This window comes from Electrophorus electricus, chromosome 4, assembly GCF_041902795.1.
Source record: "Electrophorus electricus isolate QZ-2024a chromosome 4, ASM4190279v1, whole genome shotgun sequence".
Taxonomy (NCBI): Eukaryota; Metazoa; Chordata; class Actinopteri; order Gymnotiformes; family Gymnotidae; genus Electrophorus; species Electrophorus electricus.
The window spans coordinates 36,495,001-36,510,000 of NC_137500.1; the positions used below are offsets into that span (position 1 = coordinate 36,495,001).

General features: G+C 44.9%; 1 protein-coding gene across 4 annotated transcripts in view; it reads left to right on the plus strand.

Moving 5' to 3' along the window:
* The window catches only part of grb14 (growth factor receptor-bound protein 14), a 34,711-nt gene that overhangs the window by 13,521 nt on the left and 6,190 nt on the right, over positions 1 to 15,000 (plus strand). For 3 of the 4 annotated variants that reach the window (XR_014123441.1, XM_081713572.1, XM_035523540.2), the window contains 7 exons: positions 4,618 to 4,774; positions 9,954 to 10,075; positions 10,558 to 10,632; positions 10,766 to 10,903; positions 12,780 to 12,890; positions 13,849 to 13,944; positions 14,222 to 14,284. Coding sequence is in view for 3 of the 4 variants with exons in the window: in XM_081713572.1 (XP_081569698.1) it covers positions 4,618 to 4,774; positions 9,954 to 10,075; positions 10,558 to 10,632; positions 10,766 to 10,903; positions 12,780 to 12,890; positions 13,849 to 13,944; positions 14,222 to 14,284 (762 nt within the window). In the remaining variant the exon portion in view is untranslated. Of the gene's footprint in view, positions 1 to 3,912; positions 4,066 to 4,617; positions 4,775 to 9,953; positions 10,076 to 10,557; positions 10,633 to 10,765; positions 10,904 to 12,779; positions 12,891 to 13,848; positions 13,945 to 14,221; positions 14,285 to 15,000 lie in introns of those variants that run through there. The other variant, XM_081713573.1, reaches the window with a different exon arrangement.

The following is a 15,000-nucleotide window of genomic DNA, read 5'->3' on the forward strand; positions in this document are numbered from 1 at the left end:
TAATCCATGAGACAGGCTGAACTGAGGTATGCTGAACTCCCCCACTCAGCACTAAGGCAGGTTAAAAGGGAAAACATGCCTGAAATCGTTCTCGAAGCTGCCAGTGTAAGCTTGGAGTGAGAGTTTGCAAAGGTCACATGGAACGCTGGAGGGTGTTACTGGAGGTGGTTTAACCAGAACGGCACGTTGAACTACAAAAGAAAAAAGAAACATAAATTAATCCAGTCTGTTTGCAGATCAAACAAGCCGAGAATTCATCCCTTGTCACTCAAAATCTCCAAAAGGAGATCCATGAAGGGCTACAGAATGTGACATAGTCTGACAGCAACATAATAATAAAAGCAAGATTTGAGATGGGCACATGTGAACTGCAGGAAGGGTGAAGGCATGTCGAAGGTGCGCAGGAGTCTGACATCCATGCTGCTGAACTAGGGATGGGAGAAGAGAGAGGAAAAATGGAGGGAGCATCGGACAAGCATGGGCCATGGCAAGGCCGATCGTGTGTGATTCTCAGATAGAGTTGCAGCTGTGAGGTGAGAGGTTGCGACAGGCGAAGGCCAGAGGCATTAGTGAACTGTTCCATGCAGTCCCTTCCTCGAGCTGTGGAGCATTAACCACCTCCACAGCCCGAGGAAAGGTTATCAGAGCTGGAAAGCACAGCTGCTGTTAATTTGGCATTGATAATTTTGCTATGCACACACAGCAGTCCACGGTAGGGTTAAATAGGGCAATACAGACAGCACAAGGTTTAATAACGATACTTCTAGAGCTCCATTATATATCAGCCTGCTCCACCTACTTCAACATAGCAGGCCAAACATAACTAAATTGTCGATCAAAATTTATTTCTGGGTGAATCATGAAGATTGAAACAAATCAAAATTGATGTTTCCTCTAAAACGTTGTTTCAATATGTTGACAATACAAAGAGAGGCACAATGACTGTGGGCACTTCAGAACACACAGGAGAATTCACACCGAGACCAGGTTCTGTCCTCTCAGTTTTCTCTCAGTGCAGTCGAAGAGCCCCTCGCTTTGAAAGCAACAGGCCTCATCTATAATGCATTCAGATAAACACAGCTAACCACATTCTGTTCTAGGGATTAGCATGGATATCTGAGGCACTAATGCATCAGTTCCAAAATTTAGATGACATTACATGACATTAAATAATGCACAACTAGTGGCTGGCAGAAAAGTGCCATGCTCATTTTTCTGAACAAATTCAGACTTAAGAGCTCTTTGATTCAGCTGTTCTCCTAGGAATGGAAGACCCCTTGTGCAATCACTCCTTCATAAATATATGCATATATATTTTGTTAAAACAAATTCTTTGTGGGAGCCAGTTCAGAACTGGAACTGAAAAATTCAATCAATGCCCATCCTCTGTTATGTTGTATAGCGACAGTTGGTGCACAAAGCTGTCATGGGTGTAATCAGGTTAGTGCTAATCTTATTTCCTTGTTTAACTGAGTGAGGCTGAGGGAGACAGTCCCACAGTGTTTCACTGTTCCCAGCATGCCTTGATCCAGAGCTTATCTTGGCGCACAGAAAACCAAACACCGATTAAACTCACACATTTTTAATGCTTGACTTGTAGATTCCTCTATCCTCTTAGGTTTTAGAATGTACTGAAGTCATGGAGAAAGCTCTGTGTGTGTGTGTGTGTGTGTGTGTGTGTGTGTGTGTGTGTGTGTGTGTGTGTGTGTGTGTGTGTGTGTGTGTGTGTGTGTGTGTGTGTGTGTGTGTGTGTGTGTGCGCGCGTGTGTGGGTGAACAGCGGAGGTTGCTGAATGCAGTTCTTTGTGTTCAGTGATAGCACTCAGCACAGCTGACGCTACCGTTGCAGATGTTTTATCTGCACTGTGCTTTTATCTCTCTCTGTCATACTCGCATACAAACACATGCATGTACGTGCATATGCACATACACACAAATCTGTGAAAAACTCCAAGGTAATTTTATTAAGCTACCATGTTAATAAGTGCAAGATGTTATCATTGTGTAAGATATAGTCATGGTTGGGCTGTTTGTGGATGGACTCTCTGTCTCTCCACAGAACTGAGAGAGAAATTTACCGAGGGATACCAAACAAGGACATGGCCCATAAAGTGCAATCTCGGCACCATTCAAGGAGAGTGAGCTGTTACCACAGATGTGTGTGTTACAGTCAGGGAGAAACACACCACACACGCACACACCACACACACACATAAACACAGTATGTAAGTACACAAACACTTACAGACACACACAAACCCACAGAAGTGCGCAGTGGAGTTACCTAACACAGCAGCAGGCCTTTTTTCAGCTTCAGTCAAAAAATCGGCACTTTCTTTACTGCGGTATTTACACTGATATGTGATATCATTAACAGTTTCCCAACTGTAATATCTTGTAATGTTGTCACACTAGGGAAAGGAGTAGGGTGGCTAGGCACGATGGTCACTATCCGGTCAGTGATCTGCAGGTTCGGCACTCCGGTGGCATCGTGCACATCTTCACGCCATCTATGTACTCTTGCGCTGTGATTGCAGCTGTGCCGGGCCGTACCGCACTGCCACGGAAGGGAGAACTTCCTTATCGCCGTCCCACCTCCTCATGTGGCGCACGAAGTGAAGGCTGCTGTTGGTTTGGGTCTCGGGTAGACTTCTGGAGAGCTGCAGCCTGAGGAATCCAAACACTCCCCACTGATTCGTTTACATTGAGTGCATCCTACCATGTCCTCTGAAAAAGAGTTCATTGAGCCAGATCTTGCACTTTTGTGTTAGATGAGGAGATCCATTAGTGCACCCCCCCCCCAAACCCAACCCCCCATTGCATCATTGTTCCGGCTTGTAAATCCCACTTACTGATTAAAGAGTAGATTGCTTACTTCATTTAGAGGTGATGTCACCACAGCAGGCTATGATTGGCTGAGAATGGTGCTAACCCTTGTCCTACTGGAGACCTTGCTATACTCTCGCGGAGGAAGATGAGTAGCAGGTCATGCCACTCGAGATCTAGTAAACTGAGAAGATTGCATGAAAAAGCTTAGTTATTGTTTAAAAAAAATCCTGAAAAATTCAAGCCAAGTCTAGTCCCCGACTATTCGTGAAATAAAGTGTTTGAAACTTGTTCAATTAGTTCTGTTTTATGCAGTCTAAGAGCCTCCAAGCCTCAACATGCAACTGTGTTTTTGTTACAAGCATGAGTGGCCACGGTATGTGTTCGTCAAACACAGAGCTTTCACCTTCTTGTCTGCACGCTAGCACACTCTAGGCTGACTTTGCTAAAGGCATGAATAATAAATGGCCCATTCTGAGCCCTCTCTCCACTCTTTACGCCATGGCTCAGTCTCGCTGCCTTTCCCTTTCTGTCCCTCTTCCTGGCTGCTTTTTTCTCTCTCTTTCCCTATCCCCCCTTTTTTTTTTTTCTTCTCCCCCCCTCCTTCGACCCCGCTCCGTCTCTCCCCGCCATCCCTGGCCACCTTTTGCAACTGGAGACCGAGTTGCCCTGACCTAGAATTACATTCAAGCAGCACCTTTGGGACCGCTACAACCCCCATGCTGAGCATGAGACGCGGGACGCGGCTCGGTCACGGCCCAGGGAAAGGCAGGTGAGGCAAAGCCCTGTGACATTTTCTAGTCCTTTCCCCTCCTCCTTTCGCTGTGCCCGCCCCGAGAAGGGAGGGCGGGGGAGATGGGGTTTACCCCCACAGCTTGCAGTGGGTGAGGGATGGCAGTTGATTGGGCAGAGTGCTGGTGACATGCAGAAGGGGAGGCAGGAAGTGCCGGAGCTCTGAGTCTGCCCTCCTTAATTACCTCATTTTGGCGAGAGAGAGAGAGAGAGAGAGAGAGAGAGAGAGAGAGAGAGAGAGAGAGAGAGAGGGAGGGAGAGAGAGAGAGAGAGGGAGGGAGAGAGAGAGAGAGAGAGAGAGAGGGAGAGAGAGAGCTGCTGCTCCCTCAGCTGATGTACATTTCTATGTACCACATAAAATCCTGCTCCTACAATGCTGTGTACTCAGCTTTACCTAAATTGCAGAGCTAGCCCCAAATCACAGCCCTGCCTGCCGCCTTACACAGGGGTAAGTCATGCTAAAATACAGATTTCCTCTTTTGTTTCTGTGTGCGTGTGGACATTGATTGCCCGTGTGTGTGTGTGTATTCGTATATTTGTGTGTGTGTGAACTGGTTTGTGCCCCATAGGAGAGGATGAAACAGTGTTCTCTTTCTGCAAGGGATAATTTGAGAACTCTTTGATAGCTGTTCTAAACTTAGACTGGACCGAACGGACTCAGATTTGGCGATAACACGCCACACTCCTGCCGCCGCTGCTTTCGGAGGGTGCGCGCCTCGTATACGTGTAGCCTGTGAAAGGGAACATTCACGATTTCCTCCCAGTCCATTGGCCTGGCACTCAGCTCCTCACCGTCGTCCTAAATGAATGGGGCGCTGAGTGTAGAGTCAAACGAGCTCCGTCAAGGCAGAGGTCCTCCGCTCTCGCACGAAGGGCACGCGCGTCCGCGCCTGCCAGCGCCGTTTCGCGTGGAAAATGTCTCGGCTTTTGCCAGGTGACTCCGGCTATGTCTGCGTGGGAACTTTTTTCGCTGTCTGACCAATGGGTGTCCGTGCGGCAGGTGATCAGAGTGTACAGCGAGGACAACAGCAGCCGAGCCGTGGAGGTGCCCAGTGACATCACGGCTCGGGATATCTGCCAGCTGTTTGTGCTGAAGAACCACTGCATTGATGACCACAGCTGGACGCTGTTTGAGCACCTCACTCACCTGGGGATCGGTGAGTACATGCTCCGTCACTGTATGACTTTTTTTATCCTTATTTGAAGGCGCGTCAATTTGTTTTTGTTTTTGTTTTTTTGTCTTTGTTCTGATGTTTATGCACTTTCATCTCTTGTTTATGATTTTAGTATAACAAGAAGTTTAATATAACAAAACAAATTCTTATTTGGAGGGCAGTCCCTTAATATTGTGCCTACACCTATATTGCAGAAATGTAAGGGTTGGCTTTGTTGCTTTGGACAAAATGCTGGCAGTGGCTGTTCTACTTGTGTCTTAGAGTCCTATAGACTGAATTATGCCTCACTGTAAAGCAGTGCAGACATCTAGCATGCTTTGAGCCATAAACAGTGTAGCAAGGTGCTTGTCTTTATCTGTGAGCTCTCAGACTGCAGTATCAGATTCTTTCTGTACTAGTGAAGCCAGATGAGCACGGCAGGATTCCGCCATTCTTTATGTCGGAGAACTGTTCTTACCGCATGCCACTGGAACTGCTCTCGGCACTCAAGCTGAGTTCTTGGGTCTTGCGTCCTGTATGACATAGATCTCTACTGAGATGCTGCCCCATTCACTGTGAAATATTTCATTTCATGCGACATTCAGATCACCCTTCAGAATCTCTGAGGAGCATCTCTGCCAGAACATAATCGGTGCATCTCTGACAGTCAAAGACATTAAAAGCTGCTAGTCTCACATCTACTAACATAACAAGACTGAATATTTGTCTGATATTGAAAGGTTGCACTGGGAGGAAACATGCCTGGAAAAATGGCATATAGTCTTGAATGCATGTGGCCAGCTAGAAAGGATTAAATGAGTGTGATGTGGTAGCAAGCCTAATGAGGTCAATAAGTTTGAGCTGGTAGCAAGCCTAATGAGGTCAGTGCATTGAGAATCTGCAGCAGACACCAAGGGTTTAATGTACTGTTTGCAAATGTGGTCCATGCCTTCAGATAAACTGACTATAGTTTGAGGAATGCATAGCTGTATTGGACTGAAAAATCTCAGGGAACCTAACGGTACAGTTCTGGGCACCATCTGCTTTTGCACAAGAAGGCTGAAGATCTAAGAGTGAAGGATTTCTAAAGAACATGGGGAGGTCTGGAAACTCATTATAGAGAACTGTAATGCATACAGAGTATATATTGGTTAGAAGAGATGTGTTTAAGCCATGGCCTTTCTTTAAAACTTAAGTTTGCATTACAATTATAGCCCACATATTCAGAGAATCTATAGTGGTTTGAAGGGGAGCAAGCTTTGCGATCGAAGGCTGAACCAATGGAAAACTCCAAACGATGATGATGTCAGCTGCTAAACAGCTTTTCTGATGTCTCATATTTGTATCTTTATATAAACAGGCTTAAGATGCAAAGCTCAAAAAGTTAGGCAGAGTGATCCCTGAGTTCTTGACGGGATTCAAAGTTCCTTAGAACTTTTGTGCATGGCTGCTGGGTTAGTGGAATGTTCCTGTGTAATTGTGCTGTAAAAATGCCAGCAACAGGTTCCAACTTTCACAGGGCTATGGTATCAGCAGATGCAAAGACCATGAGAGTAAATCCAGGTTGAGGCAAACCAGACACTGCTATAGAGTACCGAGGTGGGTATTTAGTAAATTCCTGGTGGGATGAATGACTTGGATTCAATTACAGTATAAGAAAATATCACTTAGATACACCGCAGCTGCAACTAGCTTGCTAGTTAGAAAAGCCTAGTGAGACTGTAGCTAATTGCTATATCTATAATGTTGCTTGCCTAAAATGTAGAACAAAACACATAACAGAGATGCAGTATATAATCCAAACGTTGATGGCAAACCAAATATTCCTAATAAAAAAACAAAACAAATGTGAGCTGTAAAAAATGCCAGTGACAGTGAAATGATTGAATTCACTTCTGACACCAGTGTGATGGACCCATATCAAAACTCCACCCAAAGCAATAAATGGGACAGTGGCTAAGCTGCAGGTCCCCAGAGCTCACACAGTGTCCTGGTAAACAGTAATGCCATTTGAGATCTTCTTTCGGTCTGAGGAAGGAGGCATGAGAGGAGGAACTGATGTTCCACACGGTCATCCAGAGAGATGGCACCTGACGATGTGAGGTAGAGAAAGCCAGAAATGGAGAAGCAGCCCCGAACTCCAACGAGGACGACACCTTCGGAGTGGCTCGGAAGAGATGGAGCGGGGATCGTTGACCGCGGCGGAGAAGACAATCATGATACGGATAAGAGAGCCTTGAAATAAGACCGTGTCTTGTAGGTCACCAAGGAATTCCACGGAGTTGGAGGATCTCTTAGTATCCCAGAAAAGAGGGGGGTGCCAAACTGAAGGAAAGCCAAGGAGAGGAGACACTATGAGCAAGAGGAAAGAAGCACAGATGATGGTATCCAGCAAAGGGCCTTGGCCAGGGTGTCGAAAATGAGTAATGAGGCGTTGTGGCCAAATTAGGCACAGTAGCTGTTGCAGAGGAAAGCTTGCGAATAAATTAAGTGCAGCAAACAGAGAAGACATGAGACAGTACAAGCCCTTCTGATGCTCATATGCAAAAGGACATCACAGAGAATGGTACTGGCGAGTAGAAAATACATTAGCAGTAGAAAAGTTTCGAGCCTGGCCTTTCTTCCAAACTTCAGTTATTGCATAACTCCCATCAGTGTGAGTCTCCAGCAGGCAATAAAGGGTTAACTCCACTCGCAGTGACTCCCGCACCCCACACAGGAATATTCCTCAGCAGAAATCTTCCCATCGTTACATAATTCGACCGTCTGTTCCCTCCTGCCCCCTTTTCTCTCTCCTTTTCTCTCTCTCCCTCTCTCTCTCACTAGCCTCTTTCTCTCTGTATGTATTTTCTCTGATATGTAGATATCCCCCAGTTAGGCACTTCTGCTGCCTCATGATACATAGCCCTCCTCTTCAGAATCTTTCTTCCCAGTGCATAAAGGAGTAAGGATACTGTTCCCAGATCGTCCCCGCTGTTCATTCATCTAAATGAAAACTGATCCTAAGTCAGCTTGCTTCGTGAACACATGCCTGACTGAATGTTATCAGAAAAGCAGAATATATTTCCTGAGTGTGTATGAAAACAGTTTCTTACTGACTTCCAGGCCTGCTGCCACAAATAGAATTTGTAATGTAATTTGCACTGCAGTATAAATATCTGTTATTTCTACAGTAGACAGCCCTACTGCAGTGAACCTAGTTATTATAACCAGGCTTTTGAGGGAGCCTGATTTTAAAGGTATGGTCAGTATGTTTGAACAAAATCTTTTTTTTTTCTTTTTTTTTTTTTTTTTTCTTTTTTGCATATCTGGTACATGATTCTTTTTGTCATGGGCTTTGATTAGTAAGTGATTTGCCTAAAAGATAAGACTCCTTGCAAAACTACATTTTCATCTCAGCATGCCTGAAAAATCTTAAATCTTAAATATCTTAAATCTTAAAAATCTTAAATATTCACTAACTTGTGGAATGTTCATAAAATTGTGGAAATCCCACATTAGGAATGTATGGCTTATAGTTTAGTGCTATCCTGTTTCCTCCCAGTGCAATAAAATCAGCCTCCATCTGAACAAAAGCCCATAATAATCAAAATCCCTCACATATCTATGAAAGAAAACTCACTCTTGCAGTAAATTACTTAGCACAGGCACAACCATGAAAGTTAGTGTCCGGTACGAACAACCTTATTCTACCAATGTAATAAACCGTGAATTAGTTGGAAACTCCAGAAGCTTGAAATGGTCCATGTGAAAGGGAAGGTAATCAGCTCATGCATCAGTGGCTAGGTGATTAGAGGTAAGAACAGTGGAGCATTCACAATAAGCCCAGTGAACCACACTGGCAGCTATTAGGCCCCGTGCTGCAAGGTTTACCTGATGTGTCTTTTAGTGGCCTACAACGCTAGTTACTGCCTAGATGAAGTGTTGAGGATAAAGACGCGCTGCACATCGAAAATAAATTCCTCTGATGTTGTTGATTATATGTCTTAACATAGTGTTCAGACAGCTATAATCTATAGTGTCTTACTCATTAATGTTTGTTTTTTTAATCAGAGTTTACAATATGGTTTGGTAGAAAACTGTGCATGATTCATTTAAGTTAAGCCTTATGTAATTAGAGTTTACAGTAAATATAGCTTCCGTGTGGTCAGGCTGGATTTTTTGATGGTTTGAGCTCAGAAGAGTTTGCAGTGAAGCAGAAATTAGGCCCTGCGAGTAGCTGAGCAGAACTCTGGGTTCATGTGTGCTCAGCCTGGTATGATCTCATCACAGCTCAAGCGCTTCTGGTGTTCTTCACCACCTCGGCCTAAACGCAGCTCCTAGACCGGAAGCCACCTGACGGATGGATTCACCCCTCCCTTCAGCCCAAAGAGCTGTCTCTGGCACGGCTATGAGCCATGAGGTTCACACCCAGCAAATGCACAGCGCTGTGGGGGTGGGGTTGCTCCCCTCTGTGGACGCAGGTCTACTCAAAGTGATGAAATCCAGATCTTCGACTCTTCAAGTGTCACTGGCCAAAGAAAAGGCCTCTGAACTGGCCAAAGATGAACAGCAAGTGGAAACCCCCTGTACAGAGCACAGACCAGCCATTGACTCCTCCAGCAACAAGGAAGCCTATGAGTTGCTCTAGCTCTGATTGCATATATGTTATGGGAATTAATTAGTCTTGAATAATATCATTCTCACTCTTCCAGATGGCTTCCTCTAAATAGCTGCTTTCCGTTCATTCATTAAACATTCATTTGGGGTTCAAGGAACTGAATAATCTTTAATGATAAAGTGAAGTAATGCAGGCGGCTCTCCCAGTTTCCCAGACTCCCTGTACCTCACGCGTATTATTATTAGAGATTATTCATTAATGAAGCATAAGTTTTTGTAAATATATTAATAATTAACTTGTCAAGCCCACATTGCCAAGGGGATGCAAAGGCCAATGCTTGGAGTGAGTGAAAACTTTAAAAATAAAACAGAAGGTGCTCTAAACAGAAGGTGCTCCAGCAGGGTTTGCTATAAATATAGCACAGGGATTTAGAACTTACACTACTCACTCGGCTGAAGTGTGTGTGTGTGTGTGTGTGGATGGGATGTAGTATATGTGGGACTCCATGTGGAAGTGTCTCTCACTCCCCTGTCCTGCGTTGGTTCCTGAATGCTCATGTCTCTTTCCTTGTATTATTTTCAGAGAGAACCATAGAAGACCATGAGTCAGTCCTGGAGGTGCAGTCTAATTGGGGCATGGACTCAGACAGCCGCCTGTATTTCAGGAAGAATTATGCCAAATATGAATTCTTCAAGAAACCTCTGGTGTGTGTTTGCGTGTGTATCTCTGTGTGCATGTGCAGCGTTTTCTTGGCGAAAAGTTAGTACATGCTGCCTTGAATATGCAGAATTGATTTGGCTGGTAGCAGTGGGGCAACAGTGTACGTGAAGATTCTCATTTAACTGTAATTAATAAAACTTGTGTAAAATCTGTCACTTAACATTACACATCGCAATCTGGAGCAGTTATAAATTCAAGGCTTGTGCTCCACAGCATCAACAAATTAGGACTCAGTTAACTTACTTCTGCTGTTAGCAGTGATCTGGAGGGCTTGAATTTAGAGACGAACATGGAGCCTGTGGAACTCCTGCTGATTGTGCCTGGCTTTGCTCCACCTGTCAGGATCATTCCATTCTGACAGGGCCAGGAGCACTTTTGTTAGGGTGGAGTGGTGAGGTGGGGGGTTGACTTTTTGAGAGGAAGACTTGACAGCCTTGGCTGACAATGCTCTCCCCAATGTCGCCAGGACTTTTTCCCAGAGAATATGGTGTCTATATCAAGTGAAGCCAATGGACTCATGAACCACTCCCAGCTTATCCAGGTATCCACTTTTAGACGTCTCATTATTACGTGTAATGATTTGTGACCTTTGAGATGTAACAACATCGATGTAACGACACCAAAGACGTTTGTAGTCTTTCTGACGGGAGTTTTTCTTGTCTGCCTACACTCAGACATTTCTGAACTCCAGCACGTGTCCGGAGATTCATGGCTTCCTCCACTCGAAAGAGCAGGGCAGGAAGTCCTGGAAGAAGTTCTACTTTGTGTTAAGAAGGTCTGGACTGTACTTTTCCAATAAGGGCACATCGAAGGTAATTTGCATGTTGCTCAGTAATCCTTAGCATGCCCTGCTACCTCTCCCTCTCTTACCCTTTATCATTTTTTAAACACTTCTCAGGCTTTAGCTGGTATTTAGCTAGAGTGAACCTGTTCAGCTCTTTTCACCCAGGGTTTATAATATCTTCAGCAAGCAACACCAGTCATGCACCACACCACTTGATCTCGCCGATTAGATTTCTTTGGAGATCACCCCCACAAGCTTATCCGGCCCAGGACAGATGTAAGAGGCAGGCAGAGCTCGTTTTTGATAAACCCTCCCCGACATGCTCCCCGGTGCCCTCATACAGCCGCTAATCTCCCGCGGCCCCATCGTTGGATGTGACGGCTCGGGTGAACAGCCTGGCATTATGGGCCTCAGCTGGGCCAAAACCGGTCAAGCCGGATTTTCCTCCAGCGTGGGGCTGGGGAGCGTGCCAACCTCTGAACCCTCTCCGCTCACCACAGGTGAAGCTTATACCTGCTGGGTGTCGTGCCAACCAGTGCTGCCTCCTTCTCCTTATCCTATCGCGCTCTCCTTTTTCATTTTTCACAACAAAGACTTGTTGTTCGGCGCGTAAGAGGAGCTCGCGCTCATCTCGCTAATACCGCCCGGGAGCAAAGGCCTGCTCCAAGTCTGCTCCTCATCTCCATGTCTGACTTGGCGTGTTTTGGGCCACGAATCCTTTGCCTCGGATAAAATATTAGCACTAGTCAGTCTTTGCCTGTACTGGGGTAGGCAGGGCCTGCTGTTCTGCATGTAAAGTCAGTCACTCTGTCTGTCCGCGGGTCGGCATCTGTTGGCAGCGAGGAAATTAGAATAGTGTAGCACACAGGAATGAGACAACGGCTTGCTTTGTGCTGCTTTGCTTGGGAAAGACTTTCAGTACTTTCTCCCGCTTGTTTTTTTTTTTTTTCCTTTTCACTTGGCTCTCTTTCACTGTTGTTAAGATAAAGCTGTTGGCATTGTGATGTGTATTTGGTTCTCCAATTGTACATATTACACCATGCTTGTAATTGAGAGAGCAGCCCCATTTGAAAGAAGAGATTGCCGTAAGTCTATTACATTGTGCCAGTATTGCCTTTGATTTTAATCATACGTTGTGAAGTCCTTGAGAACATTTCACCGAACACTGAACCTTAAGTCTTTTAAGTGAAGCTTAGATGGACTATCAAACTAAATCCGCGCAATTTTAAGCGGGGCTGGTCGGCTCAGTCCCAGTGCTGCAATCTAAGCCAAAGCCTTACACGCCTTAATGTCCTGGTACACTTTAAATCCTGCTCCTGCCATGTGAGCTAGAGGTCTTAGAATAACAATGGCGAAGCATAACAGCCTCAGCTGTGCGGTCAGAGCTGCGTTGGGAGGCCTTCGCCTTAAGCCGGGACCTCGCCACTCACTTCTGTCACGCCACACACACACACACACACACTTGCTTATGCTGACAATTCACTTCTGTTAGGCCTCACCATAACGCAGTACACCCTTCGTTTGTTTAGCACGTGTCCTGACAGTGCGCTGGATGCTGGGCGTAGCTCACATTTACACTCATCCTCCTGCTACAGGAGGCTTAGCACTGGAAGTCAGGGCCAGAGGCGGAAGAATGCAGGACACCTCCACCCACACCCAGAAAGAGCAACACAAAATTGGTGTTTGGAATAAGAAAGTGTTCATATGGTGTTTTCTCTATTCTTTTATTTTGTCAACTATGTTATTTACTTGCTTCTTTTTCTTTTCTTTTTTTTTTAACTAATCACGCTAAACTCACACCTGATGTCCAATACCTCCCCTCCTCTTCCCCTCTCTCTCCATTTCCCTATTCCTTTCTTTCTTGGTTTCCTCCCTTCCTCGTCTTCTTTCTCTCTCTTTGTAAGGAGCCCAGGCACCTGCAGTTTGCTGCAGAGTTCTGTGACAGCGATGTCTACACTTTGTTATCCGCCAGGAAGACACACGGAGCTCCAACCGACTACGGATTCTGTGTGAAGGTTTTTATGCCTCTTCCACTACCACACACCCACCTAAATTACATTTAGGATATAATAACCATAATTAAGTGTTGCATTTATCTAGGCTTTACTGTTTAATGGGGGTGGTGGAAATCTTTAATCAAACATTGGATGTGACTTCTTGTCTCCCATGATTTTTGCAGAGATGTTTAGAAGCTTAGACTGATCTTTGTCAGGTTATGTAGCTGATAAAACATTATACTGAGCTTATTTTATGAGATTCATGTGTTTAAAAACCTTTTATAAACATTTAAGATCTTTTTGTTTCAGCTAAACAGGTACGAGTCAGGTGATAAGGGATGATGGGTGATGAGTTGAGTTATGATAAGGGTTTGATAAATAAATACATTTTTTATGGGCAGCCTAAGACTTTGGCACTGTATATTTATCAGGGCACAAAATATCTAGTTGCAAATAAAGAGGTACGTCGTGCCGATTCTTCTGAGCTTTTTTCCGTTGACTTTGGCTGGGTTTTTTTGCTTTATTCTCTGTCCATGTGATCTAGCCCGGCTTTTGTGTTGAAGGCGCGGTGCAGTTCTGCCCTGTCTGCAAGTGTTGCAGCTGTATACCTTAATTGTGTTACAGTGTGGTTCATGTTCTCAGGCTGAATCGCAGCCTTTTCTGCAAATGCAGCCTTGTGAGGGTGGAAAACCAAACCAGTTTTCTTCTACCCATTTCGCAACACATCTGCCCAGATACAAAACCATTCGTTTTACCTTTAATCGCACTAAAGATTTTTCACGTCAACAATGTATTGCGGTTTCTTTTATTCATCTCTTATATGTTGCTGTTAAGCCTTTTATATAGTACAGGCATGGCCTCAGACTCTCTCGGACAATTCCGATTTTAGCGTGACGATGAGGAGACGCTGGTGTGAGGTGAACACACTCTCGCAGCTTGGTCAGGTGTTTTTTTCTGCATGTCACTTTGTGTGCAGCCGAGTAAGTCTAGCTCGGCACGGGACCTCAAACTGCTGTGTGCTGATGACGAGCAGACCAGGACGTGCTGGATCACAGCCATGCGCCTCTTCAAGGTGAAAGCTTTCTCTCCATTTCTCTCTCACTCTCTCTCCATCTACACCCCCTGCTTCTTTCCTCTCTCGTCTTCTCTGCTTTGCCCTCATCGTGAGGTTTTTCTATATTTTTAACACCTTCCCGACTAAGCACAAGGCACAGAGCCATTGGTGCGTAGAGGACTCTACTTAAAGTAGAGGCTGTCTGTATAACGTTCCACAATCGCCAGCTGTTCTGCACCACCCAGTCCCAATTCTACGTGGCGCGTCTAACGTGGTGCCGTTGTCTTGTGTGCAGTTTGGGATGCAGCTGTACCAAAACTTCATCCAGCCTCATCAGAAGCAGAAAAGCTCTCCGATGGTGAGTTCCTTCATCCACTCAGACTGGTCAGTAGGGCATTCAAGAAAGAAAGAGCCTTATGATCCATATAAGCTCATTTTAATCGTGCAGAACTAGAATGAAGATCCTGTATCAGAAAGCTCAAAATATCCCCCAGTTCATCCTGTTCCTCATCTTGGTACGGCTCTGTCTGACTCTGAACTGGGCTTGTTTTACAGGGCCTTTGGCCAACAGAGATTCTTAAAGGTGCCATAAATAGCAGGGGCTGTAGTTTCATACTCATTTCTGGGAACAATTTAGTAATTTTGCCTCTAAATGAAAGTATAGTGTGCAAGTAAGCCCCTGAGCTCTTCCAGCATGTACAGTATGCTGGAGCAGACAGGCGAACTCTAAATATAACCCATCATCAGCTGCTCACTCACTTTACAACTCATCACCTCAGCCTTGTTGTTAGAGGACAGAATGTGTACTGACCCAGACACACACACACGCATACACATGCATCCCACACACAAATACACACAGAGGTGGAAAGTAATGAAGTATATGTAGTTGTTACTGTACTTTCAATTTTTTATATATATCTATACTTTTCATTCTCTTTAATTATATTCACTACATTTCATAAGAAAATCAGTACTATTGAAACCAGGCTTGTGTTTGGTTGCTTTGAAATAGATCTGCACATTTCTACAGGTCATCTGTGTATAGCTATAAAGTGTTTGCTCCAAAAAAAT